The sequence below is a fragment of the Lathamus discolor genome, chromosome 24, assembly GCF_037157495.1.
Source record: "Lathamus discolor isolate bLatDis1 chromosome 24, bLatDis1.hap1, whole genome shotgun sequence".
NCBI classification, from domain to species: Eukaryota; Metazoa; Chordata; class Aves; order Psittaciformes; family Psittacidae; genus Lathamus; species Lathamus discolor.
In genome coordinates, this window is record NC_088907.1 from 2500972 (window position 1) to 2524449 (window position 23478).

General features: G+C 63.3%; 4 protein-coding genes across 4 annotated transcripts; 2 read left to right on the forward strand and 2 right to left on the reverse strand.

Annotated features, from left to right (window-relative positions):
- Positions 1-27: 27 nt before the first annotated feature.
- On the reverse strand, positions 28-5327 carry PRCC (proline rich mitotic checkpoint control factor). Its single transcript, XM_065659821.1, is given in 8 exon segments — positions 28-434; positions 819-884; positions 1321-1464; positions 2218-2313; positions 2711-2896; positions 2898-3284; positions 3657-3704; positions 4629-5327. Coding segments are annotated over 8 exon segments (1443 nt in total). The 5' UTR covers positions 5058-5327; the 3' UTR covers positions 28-347.
- A 2137-nt stretch (positions 5328-7464) lies between these two features.
- Positions 7465-13541, forward strand: HDGF (heparin binding growth factor). Its single transcript, XM_065659969.1, is given in 8 exon segments — positions 7465-7655; positions 10869-10945; positions 11040-11076; positions 11078-11179; positions 12176-12205; positions 12207-12353; positions 13096-13283; positions 13369-13541. Coding segments are annotated over 8 exon segments (618 nt in total). The 5' UTR covers positions 7465-7625; the 3' UTR covers positions 13376-13541.
- Positions 13542-14277: 736 nt separating this feature from the next.
- Positions 14278-15546, forward strand: MRPL24 (mitochondrial ribosomal protein L24). The gene is given in 7 exon segments (XM_065659970.1): positions 14278-14347; positions 14536-14615; positions 14617-14736; positions 14807-14902; positions 14990-15033; positions 15126-15256; positions 15353-15546. Coding segments are annotated over 6 exon segments (606 nt in total). The 5' UTR covers positions 14278-14347; positions 14536-14537; the 3' UTR covers positions 15490-15546.
- On the reverse strand, positions 15539-20345 carry METTL25B (methyltransferase like 25B). The gene is given in 13 exon segments (XM_065659873.1): positions 15539-15734; positions 15823-16010; positions 16578-16794; positions 16797-17008; positions 17010-17156; positions 17158-17279; positions 17351-17385; positions 17388-17414; positions 17500-17691; positions 17694-17790; positions 19047-19159; positions 19984-20127; positions 20240-20345. Coding segments are annotated over 13 exon segments (1773 nt in total). The 3' UTR covers positions 15539-15561.
- Positions 20346-23478: the final 3133 nt, after the last annotated feature.

The following is a 23478-nucleotide window of genomic DNA, read 5'->3' on the forward strand; positions in this document are numbered from 1 at the left end:
AGGGCGCAGCGAGTCCAGGAGAGGAGCAAAGTGGGAACTGGGAGTTTATTGAGACTCTGCCCAAGGTTCCTGGGTGAGGCTGCGTGGAAGAAGCAGCAGCCCCCGTGCCCAGAGCCTCGTGCCAGGCCCAGCTCCTGCCTCGGGCGGGCTCCGTTGTGTGGAACAGGCTCGGACTGACCCTTCCATGGTCTTGGTGGTTAAGGAGGGAGGGGAAAGGTTGCGGGTGGAGGCTCAGGCCCAGCCGCATGAAACCCTTCTCGTGCCGGAGGGGAGGGCCTGGGTGCTGCCCAGGAGCAGTCCAACACGGGAGATCCCCTGGGACACAGCCAAGGAGCAGGGCAGAGGAGTCAGAATCCGTATTTGGCCTGAGTCTGGCGCCTGCTGAGCTTGTTTTCAGACCAAGTGTTCTTCAGCTCCAGCTCTCGCTCCTTGGCCTGCAGGACAGGAGAGGATGGAGATGAGCGCTGCTGAGTCAGCAGCTCCAAGAGCTTCCCCCCCCCCCAACCCCTTGCCGGGGATGCCCGGGCACTTCAGGCAGCAGCCTCCTCCCAGGAGCTCGCAGCATCCCCATGCCAGAGGCCTGCATCCATAGGGATGCGCGGGCAGCTCACTCAAGCTGAAACGCGGCTTCTTGAGGGGACAGCGTCAGGAGCTGCTCCCGAAGCACGGGGCAATGGGGTGGAAGGAAGACAGGCAGCAAAGAGCCCCAGGACACACTGGGGCTGGGGAGGGGTGGGGGGGGAGTGAAGCAGGGCCAAAAGCCAGGCAGGAGCTCAGGGCTAGGACACCCTCAGGGTCAAGGTGCTGGTGCCACTCACCTGATGGATCAGGTACGTGATCTGGTGCTTCCTCCTCTGCTGCCCCGTGGGCTGGTCGCCTTTTTTCTAGGAAGCAAAAGGAAGGGAACTTGTTAAAGGCTGCAAAGAGCCCGACACGGGAGCGGAGCCTGCACAAAGCAAGGGCAAGAGGAGGTTGGACACAAGAGGATGCTGTCACCGTAACCATCAGCCTTAGGAATCACGTCCCCATCGCTGGATCCTTTGAAGGTTCAGCTGGGCTGCCTTGGCTAGACTGTGCATTAGGCAAGAGGGGACGGACCAGGTGATCCTCGAGGATCATCCCAACCTCAGAGTCTAGGACTTTAAGATGCTCTGTTTCCTGTTAAAGGGCTCCGGAGTAGATCCTGGCTGGTTTTTACCTCCTGCACCCCGTGTTTTGAGCAGCTCTGATGTGGAATTCTTCATACAACACCCAAGGGTCCCTGTCCCCCCCCCTCCATGTTGGTGACTGCATCCAATACACCTCCAGCTGAGCCTGTACCTTGCTGAAGGACTTCATGGTCTTCTCCTCCGTCAAGGACTTGGTGAGCCACTGCTGGGCTCCGCTCAGCTGATCATCACCTTTGATATCCACAAAGTTGATCTCCTCTCGCCCTCGGTTCCTCTTGCCCTGCAGCCGCTTGAACTGGAACGAGAGAAGGCACCAGGGTTACAGCAGCACCGGAGCAAGGCAAGGGGGATGGAGGCCGAGCCCTCCGAGCACGCCGCGAGCCCCATCACCAAACACCTCCCCTGTCAGCAAGGGGAGTTCTGCTTTGGCACAGGCCCTAAAGCTCTCAGCAGGAAGGCTGTAACCTCCCTGCCCTGTGCAGAAGAGAAACCAGCCCCTCCTCATCGGCACCTCAGCCTCCTGAGTCACTCAAGTTTAAGCTCTAGGGAGGTGCCTGAGGTTTTGCTGCCAGCACATCCACCTCCCATGACACAAATACACCTCTAAAGGGCAGAGGTCCCTCGGAGACGGGCGACTCCTCCGTCAGGCTCAGTTTATGAGCCTGGCAGCTTCTGCATGGGGATCAACAGTGCGAAAAGGTGGTTGGAAAGAGGGGCTTGAGGGGTTTGATTCACCCCCGCGCTGGAGGATGCTCCATGAAGGTACCCCGGGGGTGGCTCATGTGCAGCTCAGCAGGGAACAGCTTCACCCCCCCCCCCCGTCTGCCCCTCACAAGGAGGGGACGGGGCTCTGGAAGCACACATCCCCGATGGATATCACACATGGACCTGCTGAAGCAGCAGCCCAAGAGACTGCAGGGAGGACTCCACCCCGTGCTAGACCCCATGGAACAACTGAGCACGAAGCACAGCGGGTGCTGGTGGGGTCCTGTGCCCCAACAGAGCTGAAAGAGCAATCCTGCAGCAGGACAGGGAGGGAAGTGCCAACCGCTTCATCATCGAGGAAGGAGGAGTCGCTGCTCATGTCCTGCGGCGCTGCCGGGGCCGGTTCCCCCTCCTGGTAGTAGCCGCTGCTGTAGTAATCCTGTCAGCAGAAGGAAAAGCAGTTTGGGAGATCAGCCCTGGAGCATCCCCACACCGAGGTCCTGGGATGGAGCACGGAATCCCTAACCCTAACCCTAACCCCATCAGCTGCTGGGGAGCAGAGCGCGTTACACACAGCAGGAAGCTCCCCATCCCTGGCAGTGCTCAAGGCCAGGCTGGATGCGGCTTGGAGCACCCTGCTCCAGTGGAAGGGGCCCCTGCCTGTGGCAAGGGCTGGAGCTGGAGGAGCTTGAGGTCCTTGCCACCGCAACCCAGTCCCTGATGTGTTAACACCGGGGATCTCTGCTCCCTGTGCCCCCCCACAAGCCGCAGGTCTGATCCCAGAACCACCTCAGCCCCCCCTCTCATCCGAGCGGCCGTCCCAGAGCAGGACTCACCTGATAATAGGCGCCGGGCTCTCCGTAGGCAGGGAACTGGCTGTAGGCTTGGCTGCTGTAATCCTCCCCAGGCTTGGGCACCCAACTGGGCTGAGCCCCACTGGAGCCTGCGCCCGTCTTGAACTCCAGAGGCGCGTTGGCTGCAGCGTCCTGGAAGTGGGGCTCCGGCTCCGTGCCGGGGGGGGGGGTCCTCGGGCACCCCGGGGCCAGAGTACAGGTAGGTGTCGGCACCCACCGCGCCGGGCTGGCTCCTGTCAGACAAGGAGAAGTAGTTCTCTGGCTCGAGCTCGTCGTCGCTGTCATCCTCTTCCTGCGTGATCTGTTTGGTTACCTGCAGGGCCGCACTCTTGGCCGCGGCTTTGATAGCGGAGGGCGAAGGAGTCGTGGGCACCGCGGGCTTGGAGGGAGGTTTGGCTTTGGAGGATGAGGCGGGCGCTTTCGCTTTGGAGTCAGAGGGGTTCTCTCCCGCTTTCCTCGAGACGGAGTAGGGCAGAAGTAACCGGTTGCTCTCCTTCACGGTCATGTTCTTGGGTTGGGGAAGCAGCGCGGACAAACCCGAGCCCTCAGCGCGGCTCTGCAGGGTTCCAGGCAGGGCGAATGGTACCCAAAGAGGAGAGGGAAGAGGAAGGAGTGAGGCCCAGGAGCTCTGCTGCCCGTCCGCTCCTCTTCACCCCAACCAACGGCTTTCCCATTGCTGCTTTGGACGCAGCAAGGGCATCAGTGGCTTAGAAGTGCCCTTTGCAAGCAGGTGCCAGGTTCCCCCCCCCTTAACCCCGGCTTTCAGAGGCTGAAAGGGATGAAACTGCCCCCCCACCCCGAAAGGGGCAATCCCTGAGGGGAGCTCAGGGATTTTATCCACTCAAAGCCACGTGCTAAAGGGGCTCATTGGTACCAGCGGAAGCCCAAGCTCTGTCCCAGCCAAATGCTTCTCATTCCAGGGCTTTACCTGAAGAGGATTTTTCTTCTTGCTTGGTTCATCTTCCTCGGAATCTGACTGAGAAAGAAAAAGGGAGCTCAGCACAACGGGAAGCATCCAACCGGCAAAGGCTGAAGCAGGCAAAGAGCCCAGCGATGCAGCTCCGGGTTAAGCATCACCACGGGGGATGCGGTCCAGCTCTTCCGATGCACCCAGGGCAGGGCAGGGAGCTCAACCCCTCTTTGGTTCCTGCTACCAGAGCGACCCAGGAGCAGCTCCTGTCCCCCCAGGAGCATCCGAGGCCAGGCCCAGGGAAGGGGAGAGGGGAAGGTGCTCGCTAAGGGGGCCGGGGACCTGCTTTGCCCTGCTCCCATCACGGATTTAGGGCTCAGGAGCCCTCTAAGGCGCTGCAAGCGCAAGCAAAGAGGGAAGCAAACACCTGCAGGGCCTGAACCTGCAGAGCCAGAAGCACTTGGCAGGAGCGGCTACGGCTCGGGAGCAAAGAGGAGAAGGGGCTCGAGGGGGATGCGCCCGCACCAGCGCCTCGGTCCCTGCGGGAGGAAGCAGGGCTGGGGAGAAGCCGGGGTTGCTCCATTGGGATTCTAAAGAGGGTTTCTCCATGGGGTTAATTCCGCAAAGCTCTTCAGGATTAGGGCTGGCAGCCAGGGCAAATCCCCCTGGAGACGCCACAACGGCCTCGGGTGCCCTCATGGAGCACCATGGGCTGGGCTGGGGTGGACGGGACCTTAAAGCTCCTCCAGCTCCAAGCCCTGCCATGGGGCAGGGACCCCTTAAACCGGAGCAGGATGCTCCGAGCCCCTGTGTCCAAGCCGGCCTCGGGCACTGCCAGCGATGGGGCAGCCGCAGCTCCCCGGGGTCCCAGCACCCCCCCGGGGCTCCCCCCTCCTATGGAACCCCTTGCGCTGGGTACCGGGGGTGGGGGGGAGCGGAGGAAGGAGCCGCGGCCCCCCCCATGCCCGGCCCGGGGCCGCCCGTACTCACATCTCGGTCGCGCAGCTCGGGCGCCGCGATCCGCACCGGCTCCGTCCTCTTCTTGCCCTTGGGGAGGCCCAAATCGGGGCCGGCAGCGGCCGGAGGGGGCAGGTTCAGGGCCTCGGTGGCGGCCGCGTTCCGGGGCGGGGGCAGGAGGAGCCCCCCCAGCCGCGGCTGCTGCTCCGCGCTGGCGGCCGGGCCCGGGCCGGGGCCGGGGCCGGTACCGAAGCCCCTCACGCCGGGAGCGGGGCCCATAAGGAAGGGAGGCGGCGGCCCCGCGGGGGCCTTCGGGGGAGGCAGAGAAGCGAAGAGGCCCCGGGCCGGGGCCTGCGGGGCTGCGGCCGGAGGAGGAGCAGGAGCGGCCGCTTCCTCCTCGTCGCCCGCGGGCTCCTCCGCATCGCTCTCCTCTTCGCTGCTGGCGTAGGCCACCAGGGACATGGCCCCCCCGAGGAGGGCGGCCCTCCGCGGGCAGCCGCCGCTACGCGAGGCCGAGGATCCGCCCTCCGGGCTAGGCCGCGCCGCCGCCGCGCCTTCCGCGAGCACAGCGGGGAGGAACGGGAGGGAGCGGGCGAGGCTACGCCGCCATAGCGGCCCCAGCGCGGCGGGGCCGCGGGCTCGGACCGGCGGCGGAGCGGCCCGGCCACCCGGCGCTGCGCTCCCAGATAATGGCTGCCGGCTCGGTCCGCGCCCTGGCGCGGCGGGACTACAACTCCCAGCGTGCCCTGCGCGCGGGCGCTCACCCCCCCTCGCAGCGCGGCCCCGCCGCGAGGCACCATGGGAGTTGTAGTCCGCGCGCTGCCCGACGGGACTCCCCCCTCCACGCTCCCGGCAGCGGGGCCCGGACGTGACTTGGCCCGGAACGAGGAGCGGACGCCCCGCGGGGGCCGCGGGCAAGGCCGAGGCTTAGGCCGGGCCTAGCGCAGGCCTCGGGGTGGAGCGCGGCCTAACCGGGCAGCGGGGCGGGGGTCGTCGGCCGCTCCCGTGGGGGGAGCGCAGCTGCTCCCGGTTGTTTCTCGGCCCCCTGCTCCCATTGTCGGGAATGGCAGCGGCCTGGCCCGGGTTGGGGTTTGCAAGGGGTTGGCACTGGGGTCTGGGGGTTTCACAGTGGTAGGCGCTTTCACACTGGTTTTATACTGGTTTAACACTGGTTTTTACACTGGTTTTAAACTGATTTCACACTGGGTTTACACTGGTTTTTATACTGGTTTTACGCTGGGTTTTACGCTTGTTTTATACTGGTTTTAATACTGGTTTTATACTGGTTTTACACTGGTTTTAAACTGGTTTTACACTGGTTTTTATACTGGTTTTTACGCTGGGTTTTACGCTTGTTTTATACTGGTTTTATACTGGTTTTATACTGGTTTTACACTGGTTTTATACTGGTTTTACACGGGGTTTTACACTGGCTTTACACTGGGTTTTACACTGGTTTTACATTGGTTTTATACTGGCATTACACTGGTTTTATACTGGTTTTACATTGATTTTACACTGGTTTCACATTGGTTTTACACTGGGTTTTACACTGGGTTTTATACTGGCTTTTATACTGGCTTTATACTGGTTTCACAACTGGTTTTACATTGGTTTTATACTGGCATTACACTGGTTTTATACTGGTTTCACACTGGTTTTACATTGGTTTTTATACTGGTTTTACACTGGTTTCACAGTGTAACACATTAACACAATGTTACACTGCCTTTACCCAGCTTTACACAATGTTACACTGGTTTTGTACAGTGTAACACTGGTTCCACATGGATTTACACTGGTTTTGTACAGTGTAACACTGGTTCCACATGGATTTACAACTGGTTCCACATGGATTTACACTGTTTTACAGTTTTTACACTGGTTCCACATGGATTTACACTGGTTCCACATGGATTTACACTGCTTTTACACTTTTACACCGGTTCCACGTGGATTTACACTGGTTTTACAGTTTTACACTGGTTCCACATGGATTTACACTGGTTCCACATGGATTTACACTGCTTTTACAGTTTTACACTGGTTTCTCATGGATTTACACTGGTTTTAACAGTTTTAACACTGGTTTCTCATGGATTTATACTGGTTTTCTCATGGATTTACACTGGTTTTACAGTTTTACACTGGTTTCTCATGGATTTACACTGGTTTCTCATGGATTTACACTGGTTTTACAGTTTTATACTGGTTTCTCATGGATTTACACTGGTTTTTACAGTTTTACACCGGTTTCTCATGGATTTACACTGGTTTCTCATGATTTACACTGGTTTTACCATTTTATACTGGTTCCTCATGGATTTACACTGGGTTTTACAGTTTTACACTGGTTCCTCATGGATTTCCTCTGCTTCCACACCTTTCTCCCCCCCCCTCCCGTGTCCCCCCCCCACCGCGTGGCCGCGCCGCATCCCCTTCCCTCCCCCCCCATACCATTGGGATCGGCTCCATTCCCCCCCCCCCCGCGTGGGCCGGGGGCCAGGCAGCGCTGCGGAGCCACCGAGCGCATCCACCGGGAGGCGGCGGCGGGCCGGGGGGGGGGGGAGGAGGGAGGGAGGGAGGGGGGGGGCGGAGGGAGGGCGCAGGGAATTCAAACCCAAACAAGCGCATGGGGGCGCGGACCCGCTCCGCGCCGCCTCTAACCCCGGGGCTGCCCCCCCCCATAGGGCTCGGGACCGGGCCCCGCCGCACCGGGGGGCAGGAGGGAAGCGCCGGGTCCCTTCTTCCTCCTCCTTCTCCTCCTCCTCCTCCTCCTTCTTCTTCTCCTTCCCCCCCCCCCCCCCCCCCCGCCGTGCTTTGCCGTGCGGATCCCTCCCGCTTTAGGGGTTCGCGTCCTAAAGTTCGGCTTTGACCCCCCCCTTTTCCCTTTCCCCTTCTCCCCTTTCCCCCCCCCCCCTCCCCTTTTTTTCCCCCCCTTCCCCTCCGCCGCACCGGAGCAGCGGCAGCCGAGATGTCCGGTCCAACCGGCAGAAGGAATACAAATGCGGGGACCTGGTCTTTGCCAAGATGAAGGGGTACCCGCACTGGCCCGCCCGGGTAAGCAACAACCGGGGTTCGGGGGGGGGGGGGGGACACCGACGGGACCCGGTTTCATCCTTCCCCCCCCCCCCCCCCTTCTTTTCTCGGTGCTCCCCGTTGCATAACGCGACCGGTGAACCGGGAATGGGGGGGGGGGGGACGGGACACGGCCACACCGCGGGACTCCCGCTTGGATCCAACTTTACCGGTGCCTTATGTAAGGCCGCGGGGTGGAAAAGTTGGGGGGGGGGTCGGGGGGGGGGGGGGGAAGCGCTTTGTGGGTGTTTTAATGGGGGTTGGGGGCACCGGGAACCGCGTCCCGGGGCCCTTTTGTGCCGTTCGGTCGCCTTCTCTCGGGGGGGGGGGTGGAGGGGAGCGAGGGGGGGGGGGAAAAGGGGGACACCCCCCCCCCCCCCAATATCATCCTATTGTGACCCCCGTGGCCTTCCCGTCCCCTGCGGGGCCGCGGAGGGCCGGGAGTTGGGCTTTGGATAATGGGATGTTATGGAAGAGTTGGGACGGAGTTGGGGGGGGGGGCACCCACACGTGGGGGTGTCGAGGCAGGTGCCCCCCCCCCCCCCCTTTCCATATGCCAGGCCCCCAAGCCCCATTCCCGGCTGCCGGGCGGCATTACCCAAGCCCATTATGGATTGGGGGGGGGGGGGTCCGTGCGCATCGCTGGGGACCCCCAAAGCCCCCAGCGCGATGCATCCAGCTCGATCCCGGGAGGAAGCTCCGGCCTTGGGATGCGCTTGGGGTTGTAGGGAGCACTTCCCGATGCAGTTGAATCCATGAATGTGCGGGGGGGGGGGTGTGTGCCCCCCCCCCCCCCCCTCTTCCCGGCCTCGTTGCAAACTGGGCCCCTAAAGCCCGCACTTCCCGAATCAAAGGGGGAAAGGGGAGGAATCCCCTCGCCACCATTCCCAACCATTCCCGACCATTCCCAACCATTCCCAACCATTCCCCCCCCCCCCGGCTTTGAATAACTTTTGTTTGGTTTGTAGGGCTCTGGCGGGGAGGCCGCGGAGGGGGTTGGGAGCCGCTTGGATTTGGCAGCGCTTTGCGAGGAGGAGCCGCAGGGCTCCACCATCATGGCACAGGTTTTCCATGAGGGATAAAGGGGGGGATAAAGGGGGATGTGGGGTGTTGAACCCCCCCCCCCCCCCCACATCACCGCTCCTCCGGTGACTAACCCCGTGACTAATGGGGTGCTGTGATGAAACGGGCTGGGATGGCTGCTCCCAACCAGGTGTGGCTGGAATGGCGAGGGAAGGAGCAGGAATGGCAAAGGGAAAGCTGGAAGCACCATGGGGAGGTTGGGGTTATGCGGCGGCTCTGTTCCCCCCCCCCCCTTGCGGTCAATTCAATGGGGCAGCGCTAAAGAGAGGGGAAACTGAGGCACGGGGAGGTGCTGCCTCGCACACGCACATCCCTCCTCTTCCTCGCATCCCAGCCCTTCTCCATGCAGCCAGAAGCCATGGGATGAGCTGGGATCGCAGCAAGGGGACTGGAATGCACTGCGCCAGGCTCCCATTCCCAGCGCCAGGCATTGAGCGGGGGGCTCCCTGTGGCCGGATCCCCTTTGGAGCTGAATCCAGGGAAGCTGTGGGCTGGGGCTGGCGGGCGCTGGGAGCAGGCCCCATGGCTGGGATGGGGCCGCATGGCCCTGGGGCTCGGGCTCACCCCGGCCCCCCCCACCCCATAGCAATGAATCCCATTCCCCATGGGGGGAAACACATGTGGGGGGTGCTCCGAGCGCTGCCCTCGGGATCCCAGGACCTCCCTTTGCCCGCTCCTGCCCCATGGACCAGTCACAAAGGGCAGGAGCAGAGGTTGGGGGCAGAGTCCAAGTGGGGCTCGTGCCCGGCTGCGCTCTGGAGCCGCTTGCTCCCAAGTGCCCCCCAGTGCTTGGGGGGGGGACGGGACGGGGACAGCACCGGGTGCGCTTTACCCTGCGCTGGGATGGACCAAGCAGGAGCAGGGCCTGGGCCAGGGCTGTTTGTGCCCCCCACCAGCACCCATGGGTGCTATCGCGGGCCCCAGTGGGGCACCACCCGCCTGGCCCTGCTGATAGAGCCCCATGGGAGGTGCAGGGGGGCAGGGATAAGGGTTGGGTGCTGGGGCCCTGCTTATCCGGGCCCATCCATGGCCCCCAGGCACGACCTTGGCCAAGGATGGGTCCTGGTGGCCCCTTGTCCGGATGAGGTTTGCCCCTTTGCCCCAAACCGTGTCCTCAGCGGCGTTCCTTAGGGAATGGGGTGGAATGTGCACGATGGGGGGGGGGTCGGGGGCTGTGTTCCCACCTGGAATGCTGGAGCCTTCCCTGCATCATCCTGGGAATGACCCGGGAGAAGGCGGCGTGAGGGTGAGAGCATCCCTGCTCCGCTCATCCCTGCTCCTGGAATGCTTCCATGGAGGGGACAGAGAGGAAGCTTTGGGGGCAGGATGGTGCTGCCATGGGGGGGTTGAGTAGGGCATGATCCCAAATCGCACCCTGGAGCCGGGAAGAGGGATGCTCCCGACTGCATCCGGGCAGGGGGGACGGCAACAGAGGCGCATCCTGGTCCAGCTCTCCGGGAGCAGGGAATACGCACAGCATCTTCCTGCTCATTCCCGATGCCTGCAGCCCCTTGGGACAACAGCATCTGTCAGTCCTGGACGGCAGGCGAGGAAGCCGGGCGGTATTCCCGGCTCTGGGAATGACACCCGCGCCGGCTCAGGCCTTTGCGCATCCCATTGGCTGGGCTGGGAGGCAGGGGAGTGGGGGGACACACTGGGGGTGAATGGGACCCAGCACCCCAAGGGGCCTGCTCGGCTCCTTCCAGGCTTCCCTTGGGAATTGCTGGCTCCTGGAGCCGGGGGGGGGGTTATTTTTAGCTGCTATTTAAAGCCACCGGAGTCGCTTTCGCTCTATTCCCATTTGGCACCTCGGGAATATTCGTGTTCGGGGAAGCGGCACCCGACCGCAGCGGGATCACGGCAGCATCGGGGGCGGGGGGGGTCCCCCCAGCACTGAGAGCCCCAACACCTCCTCTTTATCCCGATGATCCCGATGGAAGCGACGGCTCCTGCCTGGATCTACCTGAGCCAGACGAGAGCTTAGAGCGGGCGCCCACGGGGTGGGAGAAGGGTGATTCCCAAAGGCTGCCGCTGCTGCTCCCCTGGAGCTGGGCTCGGTTGGATGCGGTACCCGCGTGTTCCCGATGCTCATCCCATCCCTGCATCCCGCAGATCGACGAGATGCCGGAAGCTGCGGTCAAATCCTCCTCCAACAAATACCAAGTGTTCTTCTTCGGGACCCACGAGACGTGAGTGGGGCCGGGGGGGGGGGGGGGCAGCGCTTCCCTATGGCCATGGGGGGAGGCCCGATCCATCCCTCACTGCTCCCTGCATCCCGAGCAGCGCGTTCCTGGGGCCCAAAGACCTCTTCCCCTATGAGGGAGTGCAAGGAGAAGTTTGGGAAGCCCAACAAGCGGAAAGGCTTCAGCGAGGGCCTCTGGGAGATCGAGAACAACCCCACGGTGAAAGCCTCCGGCTACCAGGTCAGTGGTGCCGGGGAGGGCCCTGCCATGTGCGGCGTTCCCTGTGCGATTCCCTGTGTGATTCCCTATGCAATTCCCTATGTGGGTCCTTGTGTGATTCCCTATGTAATTCCTTCTGTGAATCCCTATATGATTCCCTATGTGGTTCCTTGTGTGATTCCCTATGTGGTTCCCTATGCAATCCCCTATATGATCTCTGTACCATTCCCTACGCAATTCCCTGTGCAATCCCTATACGATTCTCTATGTGATCACTATACGATTCCCCAAACAATCCCTATGTGATCCCTATGTGATTCCCTATACAATTCCCGAAGCAATCCCTATGCAATTCCCTGTATGATTCCCTATGTGATCCCTACACGATTCCATATACAATCCCTATGCGATCCCTATGTGATTCCCTATGCAATTCCCTAAGCAACCCCTATGCGATTCCCTATACGATTCTCTATGCAATTCCCTATGCAATTTTTTATACAATTCCCCATACAATTCCCTATGCAATTCCCTACGCAATTCCCTATACGATTCCCTATGCATTCCCTATACGATTCCCTATGCAATTCCCTATGCAATTCCCTATACAATTCCCTACGCAATTCCCTATACGATTCCCTATGCAATTCCCTATACAATTCCCTATGCAATTCCCTACACAACTCCCTACGCAATTCCCTATACGATTCCCTATGCAATTCCCTATACGATTCCCTACGCAATTCCCTATCCAATTCCTTATCCAATTCCCTATACGATTCCCTATGCAATTCCCTATGCAATTCCCTACGCAATTCCCTATACGATTCCCTATACAATTCCCTATGCAATTCCCTACGCAATTCCCTATGCGATTCCCTATACGATTCCCTATACAATTCCCTATGCAATTCCCTACACAACTCCCTACGCAATTCCCTATGCGATTCCCTATATGATTCCCCTATGCAATTCCCTATCCAACTCCCCATGCGCTGCCCCCAGCGGCTCCCCCAGCCCACCCAGAAGCAGACGTGCTCCGAGGCGGGCCGCGCAGGAGCCGGAGGGCGACGGGGCCAAGAAAGGCAGCGCCGAGGGCAGCAGCGACGAGGAGGGGCAGCTGGTGATCGACGAGCAGGCCAAGGAGCGCGCCGAGCGGGCCGGCGGCAAGCGCAGGGCGGACGACGCTGCCCAGGTACGGAGCACCGGGGAATGGGGCCGGCACTTCCAGGTAGGGAGCAATGGGGATGGGGATGGCACTTCCAGGTGGGAGCACTGGGATGGGGATGGCACTTCCAGGTAGGGAGCACTGGGGATGGGGATGGCGCTTCCAGGTGGGAGCACTGGGATGGGGCCGGCACTTCCAGGTGGGAGCACTGGGGATGGGGGATGGCGCTTCCTAGGTAGGGAGCAATGGGATGGGGATGGCACTTCCAGGTAGGGAGCAATGGGATGGGGATGGCGCTTCCAGGTAGGGAGCACTGGGATGGGGATGGCACTTCCAGGTAGGGAGCACTGGGATGGGGATGGCACTTCCAGGTAGGGAGCACTGGGGATGGGGATGGCGCTTCCAGGTGGGAGCACTGGGGATGGGGATGGCACTTCCAGGTAGGGAGCACTGGGATGGGGATGGCACTTCCAGGTAGGGAGCAATGGGGATGGGGATGGCGCTTCCAGGTAGGGAGCACTGGGGGATGGGGGATGGCACTTCCAGGTAGGGAGCACTGGGGATGGGGATGGCACTTCCAGGTGGGAGCACTGGGGATGGGGATGGCACTTCCAGGTGGGAGCACTGGGGAGTGGGGATGGCACTTCCAGGTGGGAGCACTGGGGATGGGGATGGCACTTCCAGGTAGGGAGCACTGGGGATGGCACCGCAGGCAATGGGGGGGGGGGGGGGCTCCAGGCCGGCTTGAGCCTCCCTTCTCCCTGCCCAGAACTCCCCGAAGCGCCCCAAGGAAGCGGAGGGGCAGGAGGGCCCCAAAGCCAACGAGGAGCCCCCCGAGGAGGAGGGCGGCGGCGGCGGCGAAGGCGAACGCGGGCGCTGGGGGACAAGAACAGCGCCGGGGCCGCGCCGGAGGCCCCGGGGCCGGGGCCCGGAGGAGCTCAGAGACCACGAGGAGAGGTGAGCGCAGGGCCCGGTGGCGGTGGCAGCTCCACGGGGCCGGCGCGCCCCGAGCGCTGCCCTGGCTCTGTTGTCTCCATTGCAGCCTGTAGCGGGGTCGGGGGCTGCTCGGCGTGGGCAAGAGGAGAAGGAGCCCAGGAGCCGAGCGAAGGAGGCGAGAGCCGGGCGCGGGGCCCGCACCCGGTGCATGCTCCCCGCAGCGAGCCCCGGGGGGCTGAGCGGCTCCGGGCAAATAAAAGCGATTCCGGCCTTTTTAAAGCGCTTCCGCCCGGCCCCGCCGCTCCTTTTGCCGAGGAGAAAATGGAGCCGCGGGCGGGACTACAACTCCCGGCAGCCCCCGAGAGGGGGACACCCCCCCCCCCCCCCCCCCCCGCCGGCAGCGTGCAGGCCGCGGGGGGAGCCTCGGCCTCGCGTGTTGGAGCCCCGCGGGGCGGTGGGGAGGGGAGCGCGGCCTCCGCGGAGGGCCCAGGCCCGGGCGCTGGACGCCAGTGGGGTGGGGGGGTGGACTACAACTCCCAGCGTGCACTGCGCCGCTCCCGCAAGACACTGTGTGGGTGGGGGGGGGTGAAGGACTACAGCTCCCAGCGTGCACCGCGCCGCTCCGGCAATAGACTGGCGGGGTGAAGGGACTATAACTCCCAGCATGCACCGCGCTGCTCCCCAATGCACAGTGCGGGCAGGCGAAGGACTACAGCTCCCAGGCGTGCACCGCGCCGCTCCTGCAAGGCACTGTGCGGGGGGTGAAGGACTACAACTCCCAGCGTGCACCGCGCCGCTCCTGCAAGGCACTGTGCGGGGGGGGTGTAAGGGACTACAACTCCCAGCGTGCACTTCGCTGCTCCCCCAACGCACCGTGCGGGCAGGCGAAAGACTACAGCTCCAGCGTGCACCGCGCCGCCCCGGCAATGCACCGCGCAGGGGCGGGGGGTGGTGGTGGTGAAGGACTACAACTCCCATCACGCACCGCGTCGCCGCTGCCTGCGCCCCTCGCGGGACTACGCTTCCCGGCGTGCACCGCGCCAGGCCACGCCCCCGTTGTGGACCAGAGGGCGCTGGAACCGGAGGTGAGGGCGAGGGCACGCGGTCCCGGGGGGCACCGGAGGCTCCATAGGGGCCCTATGGGGGGGTCTCCACGTTCAGAGGGACCTCGGGGGTGCCTTTTTGGGGGGGGGGCATCTAAGAGGGACCCCGGGTGTCCCCCCCCTTTGTCACAGCACCCATGGGGGTCTCAGCCTTGTGTCCCCCCCCCCAGCCATGCGCCTCTCCTCGGCCGTGCTGGCCGCGGCGCGGCTCCCCCCCGGTTACCGGCACGGGACGTGGCCCCCGGACACGGGCGGCCGCGCAGCGCCGGAACCCGCCGGGGCAGCGGCGCCGCAGGGTCGTGGTGGAGCCCATCGCCAGCGAGGACTGGAAGGTGTTTCCAGGGGGACACGGTGAGTGCCCCCCCCCCACCGTAACCCCCCCCCCCCCCCCCATCCCCGGTAACGGGGGCCCATTGACCCCCGGTTCTCCCCGCGCCGCAGGTGCAGGTGCTGAGCGGCAAGGACGCGGGGAAGCAGGCGATGGTCACCCAGGTCGTGCGTGCCCGCAATTGGGTGGTGGTGGAAGGGTTGAACACGGTGAGGATGGAGCTGGGTGCTCGGGGTGGGGGGGGGCACAGGCTGGGGGTGCCGGTGGTGACCCCCCCATCCCCATCCCCACGGCAGCATTACCGCTACATACAGATCGCGTTGGTGGACCCCGAGGACCGGTAACGGGCACCAGTGGTGGTGATGGAGGGGGGGGGACACGGACACTGTTGTGACCCCCCCTGCCCGTATTGAAGCTGCTCTTTGGTGCCAGGAAGCCCACGGAGGTGCAGTGGCGTTACACGGAGGAGGGCGAGCGCGTCCGCGTGTCCCTGCGCAGCGGCCGCATCATCCCCGTGCCGCTGCAGCAGCGCCGCGATGGCATCGTCCCGGAGCAGTGGATCGGTGCGTGGGGACAACGAGGCCGGGGGGGGGGGACACGGACACACACACAGAGGGAGCATGGTCGGGGGGGGGTCAACGCGGTCCCTTTGCACGCAGATGGCCCAAAGGACACGTCGGTGGAGGATGCGATGCAGAAGACGTACGTGCCGTCTCTGAGGACCTTCGAGGAGGAGATCATGGATGCAATGGACATAGTGGAGACGCGCAGGGCTAAGAAATCCTACTGGTATTAACTGGGGGGCACTGGACACCCCCCACTCCGCCCCAAGCAATAAAGACCTCTCACTCTGCCCCAGGGTGGGGGTTTATTGCGCCGGGGGGCTCTGTTCCTCTGGGGGGGACTCAGCTTCATCCTCGCTGCCATCCTCCTCCTCCAGCCCCGCCAGCACCGTGCCCAGGGGACAGCGCGCAGCCACCAGCACCAGGTTGCGGGGGGAGAAGCGGGGATCGAAGAGGGGCACGAGGGCGCAGTGGAAGCCTGTGTGGGGACACGGTGTGTGTGTGGGGGGGCTCAGTGATGGCACCGGTGTCACCCCCCCCGCCCCGTGCCAGCCCCCGGCACGCACCGCGCTCCCGCAGGTACAGCAGCCGGTCCAGCAGGATGAGGGTCTCCACCAGCGGCGCCAGCAGCAGCGTGAGGCTGAAGAAGGCCACGACCTTGTGCTGCTGCTCCAGCATGGTCCCGATGGCATCCGAATCCAGCGGGATGGAGGCAGGATCCAGCCCCACGCGGGGCAGCCCCAGGCGGGCGTATCTGGGGGGGGGGGGGCACGACACACATACACACAATGGGGGGGGGGGGATGGACTGAAGGGGGTCCTCCCCCCAAACCTCATAGGGGACTTTTATTAGCGTCCATTCCCCCTCCAAACCTCACTGTGGACCTTTATTAGTGGGTCCCCCCCCAAACTCACTGGGGACCCTTATTAGTGGTCCCCCCCCCTGCAAACTCAGTGGGAACCCTTATTAGTGTGTCCCCCCCCAAGCCTCACTGGGGACCCTTATTAATGTCCCCCCCCCAGACTCACTGGGGACCCTTATTAGTGTGTCCCCCCCCTAAACCTCACTGGGGACCTTTATTAGTGGTCCCCCCCCAAGCCTCACTGGGGACCCTTATTAATGTCCCCCCCAAACTCACTGGGGACCCTTATTAATGTCCCCCCCCAAACTCACTGGGGACCCTTATTAATGTCCCCCCCCAAACTCACTGGGGACCTTTATTAGTGGTCCCCCCCCAAGCCTCACTGGGGACCCTTATTAGGGTGTCCCCCCCCCAAACTCCCTGGGGAGCACCCAGAGGTGTCCCCCCCCCCGTACTCACTGCGGGAAGCTGAGGGCATGCGCCTTCTTCACCGTCTGCACCCCCGGGCGCCGCAGGCCGGGCCGGGCCCCCCGGATGAGGGTCTCGAGCACAGCCCGGGTAGCAATGAGCCCGCAGGCGGGGGCTGCCCCCCCGGCCAGGCGGCCCCGGTACTGCTCCAGCGCGTGGCAGGCGCTCTCCAGTGCCCGGTACGAGAGCTCATGGCCGGTAAGGCCGAGACGCAGGCGCTGAGCGGGTACCCGGGGGGGGTCGAGAGCTTCATGTAGCAGCAGCCGACGGAGGCCACGGCGGCCACGGAGGGGCTGCGGGCAAAGTGCCGCAGCAGCGCCGGGCTCAGGTCCCCGCAGGCGTGGAGCCCCGTTACCAGCACCCGCGCCCCGTCCGCGGCCCCCCCCGGGCCCCCCAAGGGGTTGCGGGCAGCGGGGAGCGGGGGGGTCGGGGGGTAACAGGAACTCCCCCCACGGCAGCGCCGGGTCCAAGCGGCCCGGGATGTGCCGGGGGCCCCGTGGGGTGAGCGGGGAGCGGGGCTTGGGGGGGGAGCGGCGCTGGTGGGGGGGGGGGGGGGGCGGCCCCCCCCGTTTTGTGCAGCTCGCGCAGCAGCTCCCGGTCGAAGCGCTCGGCGGCACCGGCCAAGCGGCCGTCGCCTTCCACCGCCGTCACCGAGAGGCCGAGGCCGAAGGCCAGGAACCGGGAGAGGTGGCCCTGGGGAAGGGAGGGGGGGGCACACTCAGACAATGGGGCCACAATGGAGCCCCCCCCCAACCCTTTCCTACCTGCCCCGCTCCGACGTCCACCACGTGCGTGCAGCGGTGGCCTGGCTGAGGCGCTGCAGGAGCTGTGGGCACAGGAGGGTGATGGGGGGGGTTTGGGGAGGGGGGGGGGGGTCACGGTGCAGGTTTGGGGGGGGGGGGGGGCCCCCACCTTGCCAAGCGCCGGATCTCGTGCTGCTTCTTGGGCTTGACGTGGCGGCGGAGCAGCGGGTGCAGGCGGCGGCTGTGGCAGGGGGGGCGCGGGGCGGCGCCGGGGGGGCCCCGCTGGAAGGAGAGGGCCCGGGCGGCGGCGGCGAAGGCCAAGAGGGAGAGGGGCCAGAGCGGCCCGGCCCCCCCGGGTCCGGCCCCCCCAGGAGGCGGGCGAGCTGCGGGGGGGCGGCGGAGCCCAGCGCTGTTTGCCAGGGAGGGGGGAGCTGAGCCCAGAGCCCCTCGGCGAAGAAATCCTGCGGGAGAGGGGGCAGTGAGGAGGGGGGGGGCGTGGGGGGCCCATGGGATGGGTATGGGGGGATATGGGGGGGACATGGGATGGGTATGGGGGGATATGGGGGGGACATGGATGGGTATGGGGGGATATGGAGGGATATGGGATGGGTATGAGGGGATATGGGATGGGTATGGGGGCATATGGGGGGGACATGGGGGGATATGGGGGACACGGGATGGGTATGACGGGATATGGGATGGGTATGGGGGGGACATGGGATGGGTATGGGCAGATATGGGGGGATATGGGATTTGTATGGAGGGATATGGGATGGGTATGTGGGATATGGGGGGACACGGGATGGGTATGGGGGATATGGGGGGATATGGGATGGGTATGGGGGATATGGGGGGACATGGGATGGGTATGGGGATATGGGGGGATATGGGATGGGTATGGGGGATATGGGGGGGACATGGCATATGGATTTGTAAATGGGGGATATGGGATGTGTATGGGGGGTACATGGGGGGACATGGGATTTGTATGGGGGATATGGGGTGTACATGGGATGGGTATGGGGACACATGGGGGGATATGGGATGTTTATGAGGGGATATGGGGGTACATGGGGGATACAGGATGTGTAAGGGGGTACAAGGGGGATACGGGGGTACATGGGATGGGTATGGGGGATATGGGGGGATATGGGATTTGTATGGAGGGATATGGGATGGGTATGGGGGATATGGGGGGGACATGGGATGGGTATGGGGGGACATGGGGGCATATGGGATTTGTAAATGGGGGATATGGGATGTGTGTGTGGGATATGGGGGGTACATAGGGGGACATGGGATTTGTATGGGGGATATGGGGTGTACATGGGATGTGTATGGGGGACACATGGGGGGATATGGGATGTTTATGAGGGGATATGGGGGTACATGGGGGATACAGGATGTGTAAGGGGGTACAAGGGGGATACGGGGGTACATGGGATGGGTATGGGGGATATGGGGGGATATGGGATGGGTATGGGGGGGACATGGGGCATATGGGATTTGTAAATGGGGGATATGGGATGTGTGTGGGGATATGGGGGGTACATGGGGGGACATGGGATTTGTATGGGGGATATGGGGTGTACATGGGGGATACAGGATGTGTAAGGGGGTACAAGGGGGATACGGGGGTACATGGGATGGGTATGGGGGATATGGGGGGATGTGGGGAGTACAAGGATGTGAGGGGGGACACGGGGGGGTCGCTCACGATGACGCAGGCGTCGAGCAGGGGCCGGTACAGGGACAGGAGCCGGACGATGTCGGCCGCTCGCTGCTGCTCCCAGTGCAGGGCCCCTCGGGGGAGGCGGCCATGGTGGAGCCCTAAGGGGGGGGAGTGTGTGTGTGATGTCATCCGGGGGGTGTGACATCATCCTGGGGGTGTGATGTCATCCGGGGGGGTGTGACATCATCCTGGGGTGTGATGTCATCTGGGGGGGTGTGACATCATCCTGGGGGTGTGACATCATCCTGGGGGTGTGATGTCATCTGGGGGGGTGTGACATCATCCTGGGGGTGTGACATCATCCTGGGGGTGTGATGTCATCCTGGGTGTGTGATGTCATCCTGGGGGTGTGACATCATCCTGGGGGGTGTGACATCTCCTCGGGGTGTGATGTCATCCAGGGGGGTGTGACATCATCCTGGGTGTGTGACATCATCCTGGGTTTGTGATGTCATCTGGGGGGGTGTGACATCATCCTGGGGTGTGATGTCATCCGGGGGGTGTGACATCATCCTGGGGGTGTGATGTCATCCCGGGGCTTCCCCTGTGGCTGTGATGTCATGCAGAGGGGGGCTCCCCACGGATCTGTGATGTCACTCATGTGGCTGTGATGTCAAGCCGGGTGTTTCCCGGGACTCTGACATCACCACTAGGGCTCTGACGTCATCCCCCCTCCCCTGGCTGTGTGCTAAGGGAGGCCCATGACGTCACATCAGCGGCCATGATGTAACCGGGCACTGACGTCACTGGGAGTACAGTTCCCTCGCCCTGACGTAATCAGACCGTGCCATTCCCGCGGCCGTGACGTCACCACCGGGCAGCTCCAGCAATCCCCCCCCCACCCCCCCCCACCGCGCGTGCGGTCAACGCCGTGACGTCACCCGAGACGTCACCCCCGCGCTCAGCGCCGCGCAGCACTCACCGCCACGCTCCAGCCGCGTTGCCGCCGCGCAGCGATATCGCGTCACTTCCGCCCCGCCCTTAACCCGCCTCCTTCCGGTGCCGCCGGTACCGGGGGGGGGGGGGGGGGGGGGAAGCGCCGGGGCCCGCGATGTCGGACCTGATCCTCAACGTGCACGCGGCGCCCGCGGCGCGGCCCCGCGCGGCCCCGCCCGGTAACCGGAAGCACCGGCGCTTCCTGCAGCGGCGGCGCGCGGAGCGGCGGCGCCGCCGCCAACGCGAACCGGGGCCTGAACGACCCGCGGAGAGCACCGAGACCCGCGGGAGCGGCTCCCCGGTCCCCGCAGCGCCCCCCAGCGGCGCGGCGGACGCGGTGGTGGCCATCGACTGCGAGATGGTGGGGACCGGGCCCGGCGGGCGCCGCAGCGCCCTGGCCCGCTGCAGCGTCGTGGGCTACGGCGGGGACGTGCTTTACGACCGGTACGTGCGGCCCGCGGCGCCCGTCGTGGACTTCCGGACCCGCTGGAGCGGGATCCGCCGGCACCACATGGCCCGCGCCGTCCCGTTCGTGGCGGCCCGGAAAGAGGTGAGGAAGCGGCGGGAGCGGGGGGGGGGGGCAACGGGGGCATGGCGTGGTGTGGGGCGCGTGCGTGGGGAGGGCAGCAGCGCATCCATGGCACAGCGTGGAGCCATCCATGGGATTGCATGGAGCCATCCATGGCATTGTATGGAGCCATCCATGGCATTGTATGGAGCCATCCATAGCATTGCATGGAGCCATCCATGGCATTGTATGGAGCCATCCATGGCATTGCATGGAGCCATCCATGGCATTGTATGGAGCCATCCATGGCATTGCATGGAGCCATCCATGGCATTGCATGGAGCCATCCATGGCATTGTATGGAGCCATCCATGGCATTGCATGGAGCCATCCATGGCATTGTATGGAGCCATCCATGGCATTGCATGGAGCCATCCATGGCATTGCATGGAGCCATCCATAGCATTGCATGGAGCCATCCATAGCATTGCATGGAGCCATCCATGGCATTGTATGGAGCCATCCATGGCATTGCATGGAGCCATCCATGGCATTGTATGGAGCCATCCATGGCATTGTATGGAGCCATCCATGGCATTGCATGGAGCCATCCATGGCATTGCATGGAGCGCATCCGTAGCATTGCATGGAGCGCATCCATGGCATTGTATGGAGCCATCCATGGCATTGCATGGAGCCATCCATGGCACTGCATGGAGCCATCCATGGCATTGCATGGAGCCATCCATGGCACTGCATGGAGCCATCCATGGCATTGCATGGAGCCATCCATGGCATTGTATGGAGCCATCCATGGCACTGCATGGAGCCATCCATGGCATTGTATGGAGCCATCCATGGCATTGCATGAGCCATCCATGGCACGGCGTGGAGCGCATCCATAGCATTGCATGGAGCCATCCATGGGATTGCATGGAGCGCATCCATAGCATTGCATGGAGCCATCCATGGCATTGTATGGAGCGCATCCATGGCACTGCGTGGAGCCATCCATGGCATTGCATGGAGCCATACATGGCATTGCATGGAGCCATCCATGGCATTGCATGGAGCCATACATGGCATTGCATGGAGCCATCCATGGCACTGCATGGAGCCATCCATGGCATTGCATGGAGCCATCTATGGCATTGTATGGAGCCATCCATGGCATGGCGTGGAGCGCATCCATAGCATTGCGTGGAGCCATCCATGGCATTGCATGGAGCCATCCATGGCATTGTATGGAGCCATCCATAGCATTGCATGGAGCGCATCCATGGCATGGCGTGGAGCGCATCCATAGCATTGCATGGAGCCATCCATGGCATGGCGTGGAGCGCATCCATAGCATTGCATGGAGCGCATCCATAGCACTGTGTGGAGCGCATCCATAGCATTGCATGGAGCGCATCCATAGCATTGCATGGAGCGCATCCATGGCATTGCATGGAGCCATCCATGGCATGGCATGGAGCCATCCATGGCATTGTATGGAGCCATCCATAGCATTGTATGGAGCCATCCATAGCATTGTATGGAGCCATCCATAGCATTGTATGGAGCCATCCATGGCATTGTATGGAGCCATCCATAGCATTGTATGGAGCCATCCATGGCATTGTATGGAGCCATCCATAGCGTTGTATGGAGCCATCCATAGCATTGCATGGAGCGCATCCATAGCACTGTGTGGAGCGCATCCATGGCATGCGTGGAGCGCATCCCTGCGGAGGGCAGCAGCACATCCATGCATTGCGTGGAGCGCATCCTGCGGAGGGCAGCAGCGCATCCATGGCATGAAGCTGCATTGATCCCGACCCGCTCCCGCAGATCCTGCGCATCCTCGCCGGAAGCTCGTCGTGGGCCACGCCATCTACAACGACTTCAAGGCGCTCAAGTACTTCCACCCGCCGGCGCTCACCCGGGACACGTCCAAGATGCCGTTGTTGAACCGGAAAGGCGGCTTCCCGGAGAACGCCACCGTGTCCCTGAAGCGCCTGGCAAGGAGCTGCTGCACAAGGACATCCAGGTACCCCTCAGGGGAGCTGGGGCTCGGAGCAGCCTGCTCCACTGGAAGGTGTCCCCTGTGGCTTTCAGTTCCCTTCATCCCAACCCATTCCATGATGGGTTTTTTGGGCCCCCCCCCCCCCACCACCATGCTCTGTCCCCAACAGGTCGGGAAGAGCGGCCACTCCTCGGTGGAGGACGCCCGGACCACCATGGAGCTCTACAAGGTGGTGGAGGTGGAATGGAGCAACACCTCCTGCTGACCCCCAAGCAGGAGTGAGCCCCCTCCCCAGCTCCATCCTGCACCCAAGAGGGGTCCTGGTGCCATTCCACCCATCCCTATGGACAACGGGGCCATGGAGCCCAGCACCGGCATCCCTGTGCCCTGATGTGCCTTCTCACACCGCTCCCGGTGTGACATCCTCCATCCGCCCCAGCGATGTGGGGCAGAGCTGGGCCCGCCTGTGCCCCCGCTGGTGCTGGTAACACCGTCTGGGTTCCTCAGAGGGGCTCTCCCTGCTCCATAGCCCCATTCCCTGCAGGAATGGGTGCCCAGGGCAGGCTCCTTCCTGTCTTGCACAACTACCTCTGCCAGGGGCAGGAAGTGCCCAAGGGCTCCGGAGCTTTGGGTTCCATCTTCCTCATTGCACAAGGACCAGGACGAGCCTGGGCACGGGGGACCGGTGCCACCAGTGCCACCAGTGCCACCACCACGTCCTTGGCGCTGCCTCCGGTGTGGGGCTGCCCCGGGGAGGTGGTGGTGGTGGGGGGGGCTGTTTGTTTGAGCTCGTTACAGCCCCGATCCAATTAAACAGGAATGATTGAGGAGCCTTTGGTGCTGGAGACCACGGCGGGACCCCCAACCCGTGGGGGGGGGGGGTGGGCAGTGGGGTGCCCACACCAGGCTCTGTGCTGCTGGGTGAAGGAGGAGCATTCCCCCTCCTCCCTCCACCTTGCCAGCAA